The 15960-nt window shown below is 41.7% G+C and overlaps 1 protein-coding gene across 2 annotated transcripts in view; it reads right to left on the bottom strand.

Annotated features, from left to right (window-relative positions):
- il1rapl1b (interleukin 1 receptor accessory protein-like 1b) overlaps window positions 1-15960 on the bottom strand; it is a 1065873-nt gene that overhangs the window by 964248 nt on the left and 85665 nt on the right. For both annotated transcript variants that reach the window (XM_078409149.1, XM_078409150.1), the window contains exon 2: window positions 4643-4744. In XM_078409149.1, coding sequence (XP_078265275.1) covers window positions 4643-4724 — 82 coding nt within the window. In that variant the 5' untranslated portion in view covers window positions 4725-4744. The remainder of the gene's footprint in view (window positions 1-4642; window positions 4745-15960) is intronic.

Here is a 15960-nt window from a genome sequence, read left to right as displayed (position 1 = left end):
ATCAGATGTGCCTGTTTCCATGCTGTATCTTTCAATCATTCAAAAATACATGTTTTCTCTAATCCCTAATCGACCATTTCTGCCACCCTTATGATCACCCTCAAGCACCCTTGTAAATTTTGCCCAACATCGTCTGATCCTTGAATCATCTATTGAATAATGCATTTGAATATTGAAAGGCCTGGATAGAGTGGATGTGGAGAGGATGTTTCCTCTGGTGGGAGAGTGTAGGACCAGAGGTCATAGTCTCAGAATAAAAGGACAATCCTGTAGGAAGTTGAGGTGGAATTTCTTTAGACAGAGGGTGGTGAATCTGTGGAATTCTTTGCCACAGAAGGCTGTGGAGGCCAAATCAATGGATATTTATAAGGCAGAGATTGATAGATTCTTGATTAGTACAGGTGTCAAGGGTTCTGGGGAAAAGGCAGGTGAATGGGGTTGAGTGGGAGAGCCATGATTTGGAAGGATGAAAGGGGATCTTATTGAAACATATAAGATTATTAAGCGATTGGACATGCTTGAGGCAGGAAGCATGTTCCCGATGTTGGGGGAGTCCGGAACCAGGGGCCACAGTTTAAAAATAAGGGGTAGGCCATTTAGAACGAAGATGAGGAAAAACTTGTTCACTCAGAGAGTTGTGTAACTGTCGAACTCTCTGCCTCAGAAGGCAGTGGAGGCCAATTCCCTGGATGCTTTCAAGAGAGAGTTAGATAGAGCTCTTAATGATCGCGGAGTCAAGGGATATGGGGAGAAGGCAGGAATGGGGTACTGATTGTGGATGATCAGCTATGATCACGATGAATGGCGGTGCTGGCTCGAAGGGCCGAATGACCTACTCCTGCACCTATTGTCTATTGTCTAGTGAATGGTGGAGTAGACTTGATGGGCCGAATGGCTTAATTATGAACATCCATTTAATTCTGCTCATATGAACATCCATTTAATGTATTGATTAACACTGATAATCTCTGAAAGTATATTTTCATCACAGAAATAACTGCCTTTAATTTGATTTTACTTATAATCAGCCTTTTAAAAACAAATTTTGTTGAATGTCTAAATGATTGCTTCGTAAAATTATAAATCCATGTTTAAATAAATTGAAATGTTTGTTGCCAATCCTTCATCGATTTCTTTATTCATCAATCAGTCCTCTCCAAAGGAGAATTCAATAACCTGATACTTGTAGTCAAAGATGTCAATAACTGGTCCTTATTTTCCCAAGCAAACCAAGCTGGCTGTAAATCTGATGCAGCAACATAAAATGATGATTGAACAAGCATAGATAGGCCACATCATGGAAAATAAAAGAATAATTAAGTATCCAAATAGCATACTGACTTGGACTTGAGAGATACAGTGTGGAAACGGATCCTTTGGTGCACTGAATCTATGCCAACCAGCAATCACCCCATACACTAGCGATATGATACACACTAGGGACAATTTACAATTTTACCTAAGCCAATTAACTGACAAGCCTGTACATCTTTGGAATGTGGGAGGAAACCCGGGCACCTGGAGAAAACCCACACGGTCACAGGGAGAACATACAAACTCTGTACAGACAGCACCTGTAGTCAGGATTGAACCCAGGTCTCTGGCGCTGTAAGGCAGCAACTCTACTGCTGCGCCTCCATGTACTGCTTCTTTTATATGCTCCTTTCCAATGCGGACCTGTAGTTGTGTGTACATTTGACGCTCCAACTTATGTCCAGGAAGTATCACTGGCACGGGTACCATACAAAAAGAAATTAAAATTGTCTGCAAGAGAAGAGAAAGCATTCATACCTTGTTTACCAACATTTACACAAAAGGTTCCAAGCTTCAAAGGATCATAATGTTTGCAGCATGCCAGGAGATCACATGACCAACCCATGATCTTTCACCCCTGTGCAAGAGCAATCCATCCAGTGCCACTCATTTGCCTTCTCCTTATTGATCTGCAAGTGTGGACCTGTCAGGTTCCCAATTGAACTCCCCTGTTACTGTCGGGGACAGTGGATTCAAGGCCAAACATATAAACTGTATCTTCATGTCACTTTTGATTCCTTTGCCAATTACCTTCATTCTAAATCCCATGGTTTTTACACAATTCTGCCACTAGCTATCAATTCTGTCTCCTGCTTTTAAGATTTTAAATATTATTAGATCATGTAACCTCCATGGTCCAAAAATAATCATCCTCCCAGCATCTCCTGTCTATCTATAAAACTAAAATCCCCAATATTAGTAAATATGTCCTGCACCTTCTCAAAGGCCGTCACATCTTTCCTAACTTGCAGCGTCGAGGATAGGACACAAAACCCTGGTGTGACTGAAGTGGTATTTTACAAAGATTGTTCTTTGCCATTTCTAACAAACCACACATATTTAACCCCGGACATCTTTGTTCTTGCATCCCTTTTTAAACATGGGTCATTATTGCAGTTTTCAATTTTAGCAAAATAATTTGAGTTAAATGGTGCAAAACCAAAACCTTGCTATTGAGGGCGTGCAGCGTAGGTTTACTAGGTTAATTCCCGGAATGACGGGACTGTCATATGTTAAAAGACTGGAGCGGCTAGGCTTGTATACACTGGAATTTAGAAGGATGAGAGGGGATCTTATCGAAACATATAAGATTATTAAGGGGTTGGACACGTTAGAGGCAGGAAACATGTTTCCAATGTTGGGGGAGTCCAGAACCGGGGCCACAGTTTAAGAGTAAGGGGTAGGCCATTTAGAATGGAGATGAGGAAAAACTTTTTCAGTCAGAGAGTTGTAAATCTGTGGAATTCTCTGCCTCTGAAGGCAGTGGAGGCCAATTCTCTGAATGCATTCAAGAGAGAGCTCGATAGAGCTCTTAAGGATAGTGGAGTCAGGGGGTATGGGGAGAAGGCAGGAACGGGGTACTGATTGATAATGATCAGCCATGATCACATTGAATGGTGGTACTGGCTCGAAGGGCCGAATGGCCTACTCCTGTACCTATTGTCTATTGTCTAAAATTAAACAGAAACAAATTATATATGAATGATCTGTGATATCGTGCAGTAGAATCCCGCTGCATGAATTCTGCATCATTAGGACAATTTTCTAATCTGATGATAGATTCATTCACTAAAGCACATATTGTAAAACTGAGGGCAAGATGGATTGGCTAAAATGTACTGAGATTACAAGTATATTCTTCTGGCAGGTGACTTTGCCTAATGACAACATAAAGCTGGAAAATAATCCCAGTAATTTCTACATAATTTGGAAATGTTAGATGATAATTTGTACTTTATGTAGCAGGAAAGAATAAATATTTGGCTGATGAAAATCCTTTCCCTGAATTGTACGTCATTCTACTGTTTCCCGTTGATCAATCTTGGTTGTTTGGAGAGTTTCAAGGAATATTAACGACAATCCACAGGTCCACAGTAAGTAAACACCATTAAACGCTGATATGCCCCTTCAAAATTGTATCTATATATCGTCATTGCCACAAATAGTTTACTGGAACATGAACCAATTGCATCGATTTCGCAGAAAAGAAAAGAAAACTTTACCTTCTTTATTTCCCCAGTCATTGCTGGTCATATATTTCAGATGAAACAAAATAAAGCTGTGTATTTTAACTTATGTCCCTTGGCTGTGTGTTACTGAGGGCAAGTACTCATTTAGCATCAAGCTTAATTAACTTTTCAGGTTTGAAGTCCTCTTGCCTATTTATCTATCAATGAGGGTGCAAGTGTTTAAAATTGTCAGGTTAATTTGAACAATTTGACAATATTGGAAAATCCCATTACCAAAATATGTTCACCAATTTCGAATCAAAAATGCAAAACATTTCCTCCATTCTGAAATTAGTGTTGATTGTTTGTGAAGGAGTGCCCAACAAATGCACTTCCTTTTGTTGGGGAGCCTTATAGTCAACTTCACATTTCACATCAATAACATAGTGCATATTCTGGCTTCCATGAATAAAACTTCCATAATTTCTTGCACACTAATAATTTGTTCCAAAGTAACAAACATTGCTGGTCCTCATGACAGTATCATAACAAGGAACTAGCAGCCATCAACACAAGAACTCTGCTACCCATTGAACTCTGAAACCCGTTGAGATCAGCCGTCACACAATTGCACTGTTTAATTTTTGGACTGCTTCTGAATGGCACAATGAGACTTGCAAAAGGTTTGTCTTCGTTGCATACAAAACCATACCAAGTCATCAAGAGATACCTTTCCTTGAAACGATTCCAAAGCTAATCAATGTGTGGTGAAGAGCAATATTGCATCTGTTCTGTGAACAATTCATTGATTAGTACACAACTGGTTTCTACCTTCACCAAATCTCACAACTCTCCAACTAATATCACAACTACATAAACAGAAACAGCCAACCCATACCTAAAACTACAATTTCAAATAAGTGACTGAATTTGATTCATAGCTAATTCTACCTTCGTCTTTTCTATCACAATTTTCGATAGTTGCATAAAGACTTCTATTGTGCAATGTACATATGACCAAAACTGCTGCAGCAGACTATTTGCAGTTTTTAATAATCAGTTTTCTGTTGCAGACGAATGCACCAATAGCTGATGTGGAAATTAGATTTGAAAAGTACATGCAATATGTTAAAAAGTGGAACTGAAAGCTTCTCGCTTACCTGAGCCACGTTTCGACACAATCTTCAGGCTTTGAATGGTGGATGTATATAAGAAAACCATTAACGGAATGGGAACTTTCATTTTCCGGCTTGAAATTCAGCCTAAAACAAAATTTGATGGTCGTTAGTGGTATGAACAACACACACAGTTAACCAGAATTTCCGGCATTGTTATCCTATAACATTGCAGTTGTTTGGCACAAAAGGTGATCACATTTTGGAATTCACAACTTTTTTTAGTTTAGAGATACAGCGTGGAAACAGGCCCTTTCGGCCCACCGGGTCCGCACTGACTAGCGATCCCCGCAAATTTAACACTACCTCTTCCCACTAGGGACACTGAAGTACAGGGGAGGGGGCGGGACAAAGATAAGATAGATAGTTCCTCTGTCCCTCTCTTTCCCCTCCCCCTTCCCAGTTCTGCCACTGTCTTCCTGTCTCCAACTACATCCTATTTTTGTCCCGCCCCCTCTCCTGACATCAGTCTGAAGAAGGGTCTCAACCCGAAATGTCACCCACTCCTTCTCTCCTGAGATGCCGCCTGACCTGCTGAGTTACTCCAGCATTTTGTGATACCTTTAAAATGTAAATGAGGACAGTGATACCTTTAAAATGTAAATGAGGACAGTAGAACTGGGAAGGGGAGAGGGATGGAGAGAGAGGAAAAGCAAGGGTCACTTGAAATTAGAGAAGTCAAGATTCATACCGCTGGGATGTAAGCTCCCAAGCGAAATATGATGTGCTGTTCTTCCAATTTGTGCTGGGCCTCATGCTGACAATGGAGCAGGCCCATGACAGAAAGGTCAATGTGGGAATGGGAGGGGGAGCTAAAGTGATTAGCATCCGGGAGATCGGGTAGGTTTAGGCGGACTGAGCGGAGTCGTTCAGCGAAATGATCGCCGAGCTTGGGCTTGTTCTTCCACTTTACCTGTGGCCTCACTCTGGAAGTGCAGGAAGAACAGCAGGTTGGTGTGGTAATGGGAATGGGAAAGGAATTTAAGCAGCTAGATATCAGAAGCTGCAACACTGAATGTTCGTCAAAACGATCGCCTCTCCTGCCTTTTTGAATGCGACAATTAATACAATGGGATTTGCATCACTTTCATGGGCTTATTTGACATAATGTCAATATAACCACTAAATTTGGAAACAGCAGCTAGAGGAAACAATGCCCTATCACCAACTACTTGTTCTGCATCAAATCATTTCCTAAATCTCATGTGAAAGGAGATAAAACATCCTCAGAAAACAAAATCACAATATGCCTGGCTACTATAATTCCTGTAAATTCTTTGGGTCATTGAATATAGTAATGATACAACACTACTCAAGAAATATTTCGCACAAGGTGTGACTGTCTTAAATGAGGCACTCTGACTTCACTGCAGCAATGACCTGAATAAACATGGATCTACATTAAAAAGTACCAAATGGTATTTTTATCCAGCTGAGTTTAAGAAGTTACAAATTGTATTTTCTCCAGCTGAGTTTATGTGAGAAGTTTCAAATTATTTTTCAATGGTTTTAAAATCAAACTAGGTTCAACTGATGATATCAAGATTTCATGAAATAACAGAGAATGCAAAAATATCAAGAAAGGATGACCACAGATCTGATCTATAAAACATGAATAACTTCAGAAAATAATTAAAGGAGATTTTGTTTTGAAGAATTCATATTGTTCCACCGGCTTTACTTTAGCTGCCAGTGCCCGGGTTAGATTAAATACATTTACAGAGCAAATTAAAATGGTGCATTCTGTTTCCTGGCATGCTGTTAATGAGAATTATTTGTTTTGATTGGGTTCTCAGCCAGCTTGATGCCAGAGACTCCCTTTGAATTGGTGCCCACTACCAGCAGGCTTTGGGAAACTGGAGGTTCTCAGCTCAAGGATCGTTGGGAAGTTGCAGGGAGCTCCTTTTGAGCTCAGCAGTAAGTGCTCATCCTGGAGCACTGACTGCGTTGGAAAATAACATATTAAAAACCCTCAACAATACAGAAGGGATACAACTCATCATCCAAGTTAGCTGTGTATTAACATTTTAAAGCTATCTGGCATTGGCAACGTAATGCAATTGCAACAATACAAAACTGAGAGACATAGCCCCCAATGTGCTTATTTTGACAAAATATTCTCGACCGAAACACAAGCATGCGTGCTCCTTCAATAAATCTATTCAAACAGCACTCAATCATATTTTATGCATAAAACAGCATGAAGGTTAGCCGTTTATGAAATCCGCACATCATAAATGTTATTAAAAGTCTCATGCTGATTAAAGATGGGAAACCCTACTGAGCAGGACAAACTCAGACTGACACACATGACTGAGAACTGACCTGTAAAACATATTAACTGGCACATGCATCCCTATTTGCACTGACAGGTATTAGAAAAATAAACTTTTAAACAAGTTTGAAATATGAACAACAAATCTTTCTACTTTATTGTGGTGTAAAACCCAATCAAATCAGCTTCATATCCTGTTGAGGGCTATGACGACTTTGTTTATAATTTAACATTGGAGACAAGAGAGGAAGAGAACCCACGAGGCATTTTATCCTGATTAAAAGATCACTTTCTAAATGTTATTATCAAACAAACAGGAAGATATCGGCCAATCATTTTGTGGTGGATCTTGTTAGATTATATTAATGTATTGTTAATTGCCCCTTAACTTTGGTATAGAACTGAAGATTGAGAGGAAATCTAATACTATCATTGGGTGACATTTAACAAAGCCATTATTTGCTAATTTTGTTAATGCACATTATGTATTAACTATTTAAACCTCATTTTTATACACAGTGTTAATGGGTGCCTGTCATCCATGCCAATGTTGTTATAATTCCTGATGTATAGTATAAATATCGTTTTTGCAGAAACTGTCACTGTAGCACAATCACCACAGAATACAGTGTTCCAAAAAAAGGTTTGCTGATTGAAAGAAAATCTGCAAAGGTACACCATAATTTTGTTGGGAACTCGAAGTACCTATTACTATAATGTATTTGACCAATAATCTCTAATTTTACACTCTAATTTAGTTCAGTCTGAAGAAGGGTCTCGACCCGAAACATCACCCATTCCATCTCTCCTGAGATGCTGCCTGACCTGCTGAGTTACTCCAGCATTTTGTGAAATAAATACCTTTAGTTTATTATTGTCACATGTACCGAGGGACAGTGAAAAGCTTTTTTGTTGTGGGCTACCCAGTAATGATGACAATCAAGCTGTCCACAATGAACAATTACTGGATAAAGGGTATAACGTTTAGTGCAAGGTAAAGTCCAGTAAAGTCCGATTAAAAACAGTTTAAAGGTCTCCAATGAGATAGATGGGAGGTCAGGATCGCTCTCTAGTTGTTGAGGGGATGGTTCAGTTGCTTGATCACAGCTAGGAAGAAGCTGTCCCTGAATCTGGAGGTGTGTGTTTTCAAACTGCTATTGAGGGCGTGCAGCGTAGGTTTACTAGGTTAATTCCCGGAATGGCGGGACTGTCATATGTTGAAAGACTGGAGCGACTAGGCTTGTATACACTGGAATTTAGAAGGATGAGAGGGGATCTTATCGAAACGTATAAGATTATTAAGGGGTTGGACACGTTAGAGGAAGGAAACATGTTCCCAATGTTGGGGGAGTCCAGAACCAGGGGCCACAGCTTAAGAATAAGGGGTAGGCCATTTAGAACAGGGATGAGGAAAAACTTTTTCAGTCAGAGAGTTGTGAATCTGTGGAATTCTCTGCCTCAGAGGGCAGTGGAGGCCAATTCTCTGAATACATTCAAGAGAGAGCTAGATAGAGCTCTTAAGGATGGCGGAGTCAGGGGGTATGGGGAGAAAGCAGGAACGGGGTACTGATTGAGAATGATCAGCCATGATCACATTGAATGGCGGTGCTGACTCGAAGGGCCGAATGGCCTACTCCTGCACCTATTGTCTATAAACTTCTGTACCTTTTGCCTAATGGGAGGAGAGAAGAGGGAGTGACTGAGGTGAGACTGATCCTTGATTATGCTGGTGGCCTTGCTGAGGCAGCGTGAAGTGTAGATGGAGTCAATGGAAGGGAGGTTGGTTTGTGTGATGGTCTGGCCTACGTCCACAACTCTGTGCAATTTCTTGTGGTCTTGGATGCAGCTGTCTGCGAACCATGCTGAGATGCATCCTGATAGAATGCTTTCTATGGCCCCATCTGTAGAAGTTGGTGAATGTTGCTGGAGATGTGCCGAACAGCACCTCATTTTTCACTTGGTTGGCTTACAAACCAGTGCTATAAATATTGAATTCTCACCACATTGTATCACTCCAGAATTCACACCTTCCCTAGCCAACAATGGCCTACCATTGTTGGGCATGCCATGATTTGTTCTGTACTCTTCATACCTCTAGTTCCCCTCTCCCGTGACTCTCAGGCTGAAGAAGGGTCTCGACCTGAAACTTCACCTATTCCTTTTGTCCAGAGATGCTGCCTGACCAATTGAATTACTCCAGAACTTTGTGCCTCAGCCACTATAGGAAAACTCCTGCATGACATCTAGTCATCTGAACTTTCCACCCAGCAACCTTTACAGAGTTCCGACCCAAACCGTCACCCATCCTTTTTCTCCAGAGATGTTGCCTGACCCGCTAAGTTACTCCAGGACTTTGTTTTTATCTTTGACTTCACATTTACATGGATGTGCACTTCTCGATCCCCCCACTCTTTACACTTTGGAATATTCCCCCATTATCCCAATAAAATAAATATTCACTTCTCCATCGAGCAACATCATGTGCACAAAATCATGAGAGGAACAGATAGGGTAAACGCAGAGTCTCTTTCCCAGAATAGGGGATCTAGAGAATGTAGGTTTAATATGAGGTGGGGCGGGGGGGGAGAAATTTTATAGGAATGTGAGGGGTAACTTTTTTACACAAAGGGTAGTAGGTAGATGGAATGAGCTGCCGGAGGAGGTAATTGACGTAGGGACTATCGCAACGTTTAAGAAGCATTTAGACAGGTACATGGATAGGATAGGTTTAGAGGGATATGGGGCAAACACAGGAAGATGGGATGAGTGTAGATGAGACATGTTGGTTGTTGTGGGTAATTTGGGCCAATGGGCCTGCTTCTTGCTGCATGAATCTATGACTCTATTAAACAAAAAACTGAAAATATTGAAAGAATTGTTTCCTTTTTCAACCAAAGGGAATTCTACACTTCAAAGGCGTGTAGTAAAAGAACACCAGATTATTTGCATTTCCCTTATTATTTTTGAAACAATATTTTTACAGAAACATATTACCAGTTTTTTTGGTTGTGCTATTTATAGTTTCAATGCATTTTTTTTGTATCTGAGACTAATGTCAAAAAATTAATAATCATGAATAAAGGCGCAAAGGCACTACCTAGATATTTCATTTAGTTTAGTTTCAAGATACAGTGCGGAAACAGGCCCTTTCGGCCCATGGGTCCGCGCCGACCAGTGATCCCCGCACATTAACACTATCCTACACCCACTAGGGACAATTTTTACAATTACCAAGCCAATTAACCTATATACCTGTACGTCTTTGGAGTGTGGGAGGAAACCGAAGATCTCGGAGAAAACCCACGCAGGTGACGCGGAGAACGTACAAATTCCGTACAGACAGCGCCCATAGTCGGGTTCGAAGCCGGGTCTCCGGCGGTGCATTCACTGTAAGGCCGCAACTCTACCGCTGCGCCACATCAAGCATACATAATGAAATGTCATAACTACTTTAACAACAAATATAAAGTCAAACCAGTTATTTAACTGCACTTTACACAATGGCTGCACATTATGAAAAATTCCCATTATGAAAGCTCTGTGCTGCTGGAATGCAAATACGACGTCATGGCATCGCAAAATAATCTACGCAAATAAAATGTGTACAGAAATGTACAGGAAATTGCTGACACATAAAGACAACATTTCCAAACACCACCCCAAACTCCTAGATTCCTTGTTTCACGCTTGGTATCTGCAGCCTTATACAGACTGTGCTCTAACAAAAAGAGCCACTTGCTGCAATCTCATAGGAATTCTGCATGCAAAGCTGCCTGCAGGGGAACACTATTTCATTAGAGAGTCATAGAGTGATATAGTGTGGAGTCCAGAGCCAGGGGTCACAGTTTAAGAATAAGGGGTAGGCCATTTTGGACTGAGATGAGGAAAAGCTTTTTCATCCGAAGAGTTGTGAATCTGTGGAATTCTCTGCCACAGAAGGCAGTGGAAGCCAATTCACTGAATGTTTTTGAAAGAGAGTTAGATTTAGCTCTTAGGGCTAAAGGAATCAAGGGATATGGGGGGAAAGCCAGAAAGGGGTACTGATTTTGGATGATCAGCCATGATCATTTTGAATGGCGGTGCTGGCTCAAAGGCCAAATGGCCTACTCCTGCTCCTATTTTCTATGTTTCTATGTTTCTATGTAAGTGTAAAGATAGGTTAATTTACAACTTTTTTAATTGGTTAAGTCTCTACAAAATCGGGTTCAGCACAGGAACAGGCCTTTGGCCCACAATGCCTGTGATTACATGCCAAGATAAACTAATCTCACCTAGAGTTACATAGTCATACAGCACAGAAACAGGCCTTTCGGCCCAACTTGCCCATGCCGACCAAGACAAGTAGCCCCATTTACGGTAGTCCCATTTGCCTTGTTGGAGCCATATCCCCCTAAACCTTTCCTATTCATGTACCCGTCCAAATTTATTTTAAATATTGCCATAGCATCTGCTTCATCTTGCCTCCTCTGGCAGGTGGTTCCATGTACTCACCACCCTCTGTGTGAAAAACTCACCCTCTGATTTCTATTAAATCTTTCCGCTCTCACCTTAGTAGTAGTAGTTTGGTTTATTGTTACATGTACCAAGGTACAATGGAAAGCATAAACCTATGTCCTCTGGTTCCTGATTCCCCTTGTCTGGATAAAAGACTCAAACCAGGGCAGGATCTTCACAGTGAATGGTAGTGCCTTGGGCATGTTGTAGAGTAGAGGAATCTCGTAGTATTGGTACAAATTTCCCTGAAAGCAGCATCGCAAGTAGATAGGGTGGTAAAGAAGGCTTTACGTATACGGTGAAGCAAAATTAAAAACTGGCATGGAACTTGCCAACAAAACGATACAATTAAATCAAAGGTGAGTGCACACTACCCATTCAAGCCCGATATACAGTATTCAGAGAGAGTTAGATGTAGCTATTAGGGCTAATGAAATCAAGGGATATGGGGAGAAAGCTGATTTTGGATGATCAGCCATGATCATATTGAATGGTGGTGCTGGCTCGAAGGGTCGAATGGCCTACTCCTGCACCTATTTTTTATGTTTTTATGTTTCTAGCATAACAGAGTGGCAGGCTGCAAGTTCTGGCCCAAAGTTAACTTTAACATCATTATGAATTTTAGATACAGTTGTTTGTTTGAATGCATTTCCTCGTGGCACTAATGTTTGCATAGCAATCTACTAAACTCAGGTTGGCAGGATACGATGCAGAAATTGGATCACCCTCGGAAATGCAATTGTAACACTGTGCTCGCTGCACACGGTTAATGAGGATGGAAGCACAACTTTGGGAAATGGTTCTTATGATGACTTCTCAAAGCAAGTCGCGAGTGCCATTACCGATCCCAGAGGCAATGCATTGGTCATGTAGGCAGCAGGAACACAGTGTGCCATGTTCCCAATCCTGTGCTTCAGGTGAGTTTGGAGATAGGGAGACAGTGACAAGTGTTAATTGATGACCCTCTCTCCTCTCCTGCTGCCTCAGAAGTCGGCTATGGTATCCGACCTGCCGGCTCCAGCCCGGCCGGAGTTCCAAAGCCCCAGCCGGCCGCTGGGGGCATAATTTGACCGGCTGATCAACCGCCTCACCCAGCCTCGGCACCACACTTTGGGGGGCGGGGGGGAGGGGGGAGATTTTTGGGGGGGGGGAGATTTTTTTGGGGGGGGGGTGTTCAAGTGCACTCTCACAATATTTTCCAGATTAGAGGAAATGCCAGACCACCAGTTGGCGGAAAATTAGGAATTTTCAGAATTAAAGGACGTTATTTTAGGAAGGAGGAGAAAATTCTTTAGTCATAGGGTGGTGAATCTGTGGAATTCTTTGCCACAGAAGGCTGTGGAGGCCGTCAGTGGATATTTTTAAAGCAGAGATAGATTCTTGATTAGTACAGGTGTCAGAGGTTAAGGGGAGAAGGCAGGAGAATGGGGTTAGGAGGGAGAGATAGATCAGCTATGATTGAATGGCAGAGCAGACTTGATGGGCAGAATGGCCTAATTCCTTATGAAAATCGGTGGTGGACCTACAGTTGCTTTCATGTTTGATGCCTTTAAAGTTTTAGTTTGCAAGACATTAGGGAAGTGCAAGTCAGTTAGCATTGAGTGCCTCACTCAACAGTCTAAAGAAATGTCCCGACCTGAAATGCCATCTGTCCATTTCCCTCCACAGAGGCAACCTGACCCATTGAGTTTATCCATCGGTTTGTTTTTTGCTCAAAGGTGGGTTTGGGTGCGCAAATACCCACTTGCAATAATCACATGGAAGCAAAATGCAAATACTTCAACAATAACTAACTGATGAAAAATTCAGGGCACGGATTTTTTTTTAAGTTGATCTTTGCTTATGAAGTGCATTGGCATTCTAAGTAAATGGCAAAATTTGAATAGCATCCAAGAATGGTCTTTGGCTGGGTTTCAAATCAATTTTTCAGCAGTGTAAACACAAGGAATAAAACAAATTGCTATTGATGGGTCACAAGTACTGATTTACTGATTTTACTTGAACCCAGAACACAATGAACATTATCTTCCAATAGACTAAAGCAGAAGAAAGTTGACCTTTTGCTAACCCAGATCACCTTCAAGTAGTCAATATTCTGTCAAAAGTGGAAATATATATCATCCTCCTTGGACACGGTGCATTCAATGTTGCTAAATATCCATGCAGAAACAAGACTTGAAAGCCCCACAGGAGAGACAAAGCAGGGAAGAGTACTTATAACAGAAAGAGTTTTTAATAAAGCTACAGCTCAGTGAAAACCAAGCTCAACTAAAATGGCGTATTCAGTTTAGTTTAGTGTAGTTTAGAGATACAGCACGGAAACAGACCCTTCCGCCCACCGACTCCACGGCAACCAGCGATCCCTGCACAGTAACACTATTCTACACACACAAGGGACAATTTACATTTCACCAAGCCAATTAACGTCTTTGGAACATGGGAGGAAACCATAGCTCCCGGAGAAAACTCATGTAGGTCATGGGGTGAACGTACAAACTTCGTACTTACAAACAGTCATAGTCAGGATCGAACCTCATGGGTCTCTGGCACTGTAGGGCAGCAACTCTACCATTGAGCTGCCGTGCGGCACTTATTCTAACTAATGCCGTTAGAATATAAAAACACTTGCCTGAATTTTGTGGTTAATTCAATGGCGAAATTAACAGCATTCACCACTACTGTCACCAGCATTCGGAAGCACAGGAGATAATGTCACCAAAAAGTATGATTCTGAGTGGGAATTATCAGGGTAGGAAGGCCTTTCATGACTTAAAGATAGTTGAATGATTCTCTTGCCATTTTGCACAGTTTCATCAATCCCATCCAAGTGAGTGTTGTGGCTCGTATGTAGGGAGGGGCCAGATGGGAACTGCATCCATAGGTTCATAAATTTTTGGAGCAGAATTAGGCCATTTGGCCCATCATGTCTACTCCGCCATTCAATCATGGCTAATCTATTTTCCCCTCTCAACCCCATTCTCCTGCCTTCTCCCCATAACCCCCAACACACAGGCCCTTTCTTCAGCCATTCACAGCTCGACCACCATTCAACATTAGTAGGGAGACTGCCAGACATGCAGGATGGCCTCAGGAAGTTTCCGAACAGTACATTGGGCCACGAGCTCAAATGGTTTCAGAGCCCAGAGACATTCCAAGGCATGGACGGCACATAGTTGAGCATTTACACACTCAAAACACAACTAAAAAGAGGCACCAGAGGCAGTTTTGATAATCAGGGCCATTGTGGTGGTGGCAGCATTTTATCATGTGTCTGCAGATTTCTACAGAACATCAAATCATTTTCAGGCCAAACATGTGTTCAGTGTTTTTTATTTAAACACGAGGTGAATCCAGAACAAGTGTAGGAGTGTGTTCACATTAACAACTGTGTGGGGGAAAGATCTAATCACTCTGCTCCCTTGTCCACTTCAGACGGGTAATTTTGAAACATTTTCAACAGTCCTTTACAGTATATCCAAGCTGCAGTCAAAAGAGCTGATTGCAGGCTGAGACTCAAGTCATTGTAACTCCGCAAGTTAAAGTATGTGCTGAACAAGTCGAACATGACATCTAGACATATTAGTGTCCACACTTGATTAAGGGTGGAGGAGTCGGATGAGATCATTAATTGAATATTTGATCGTTCCGTGGCCTAAGAGCAGACTTAATCAAGGAACATACAAGCAATAAGCCAAACTCAACTTGACAGTCAAAGCTTAACAGAAGCAAGAGCCCTAATGATGCTCTCTCCCGAATCAGGGCTAAAGGAGAATCAGTTTGCCAAACATGTTAGATAACTTCTGTACTTTAAAAAAATCCACTAAGAATTCTGGCAATGGCAGAGACATAATATAAGCACACAATAGAAGATTACAGGACGTGAACAAGTATCAGATGCTTAATGCATAAGGGTTGGCGTAAAAATTATAGTTCACAGGGATGCAGTGATCCGTCTTTTCCTCTGTGCTCTATAACTGCAGTGTGATCAGTTCGGGGGCCCATATCTGAGCAAGGATGTGCTGGCACTGGAGAGGGTTCAGAGGAGATTTACGAGAATGATCCCAGGGATGAGTGGGTTAACATGTGATGAATGTCGGAAGGCACTGAGCCTGCACTCGCTGGAGTTCAGTAGGATGAGGAGGGACCCCATTGAAACTTACTGAGTAGTGAAAGGCCTTGATAGGGTGAATGATGTTTCCACTAGCGGGAGAGTCTCGGACCCAGAGGCCATAGCCTCAGAATAAAAGGGCGAACCTTTAGAAAGGAGATGAGGAGGAATTTCTTTCGTCAGAGGGTGGTGAATCTGTGGAATTCACTGCCACAGAAGGCTGTGGAGGCCAAGTCAATAGATATTTTTAAGGCAGAGATAGACAGATTCTTGATAAGTAAGGGTGTCAGGGGTTATGGAGAGAAGACATGAGAATGCTGTTGATTGGGAAAGATAGAGCAGCCATGACTGAATGGCGGGGTAGACTTGATGGGCCAAATGGTCAAATTCTGCTCCTATAACTTATGACCTTTATCGACCATAACC

This window comes from Rhinoraja longicauda, chromosome 12, assembly GCF_053455715.1.
Source record: "Rhinoraja longicauda isolate Sanriku21f chromosome 12, sRhiLon1.1, whole genome shotgun sequence".
Lineage (NCBI taxonomy): Eukaryota > Metazoa > Chordata > Chondrichthyes > Rajiformes > Arhynchobatidae > Rhinoraja > Rhinoraja longicauda.
The sequence above is the reverse complement of the archived record's forward strand: the minus strand, read 5'-3'. Positions and strand labels throughout refer to the sequence as shown.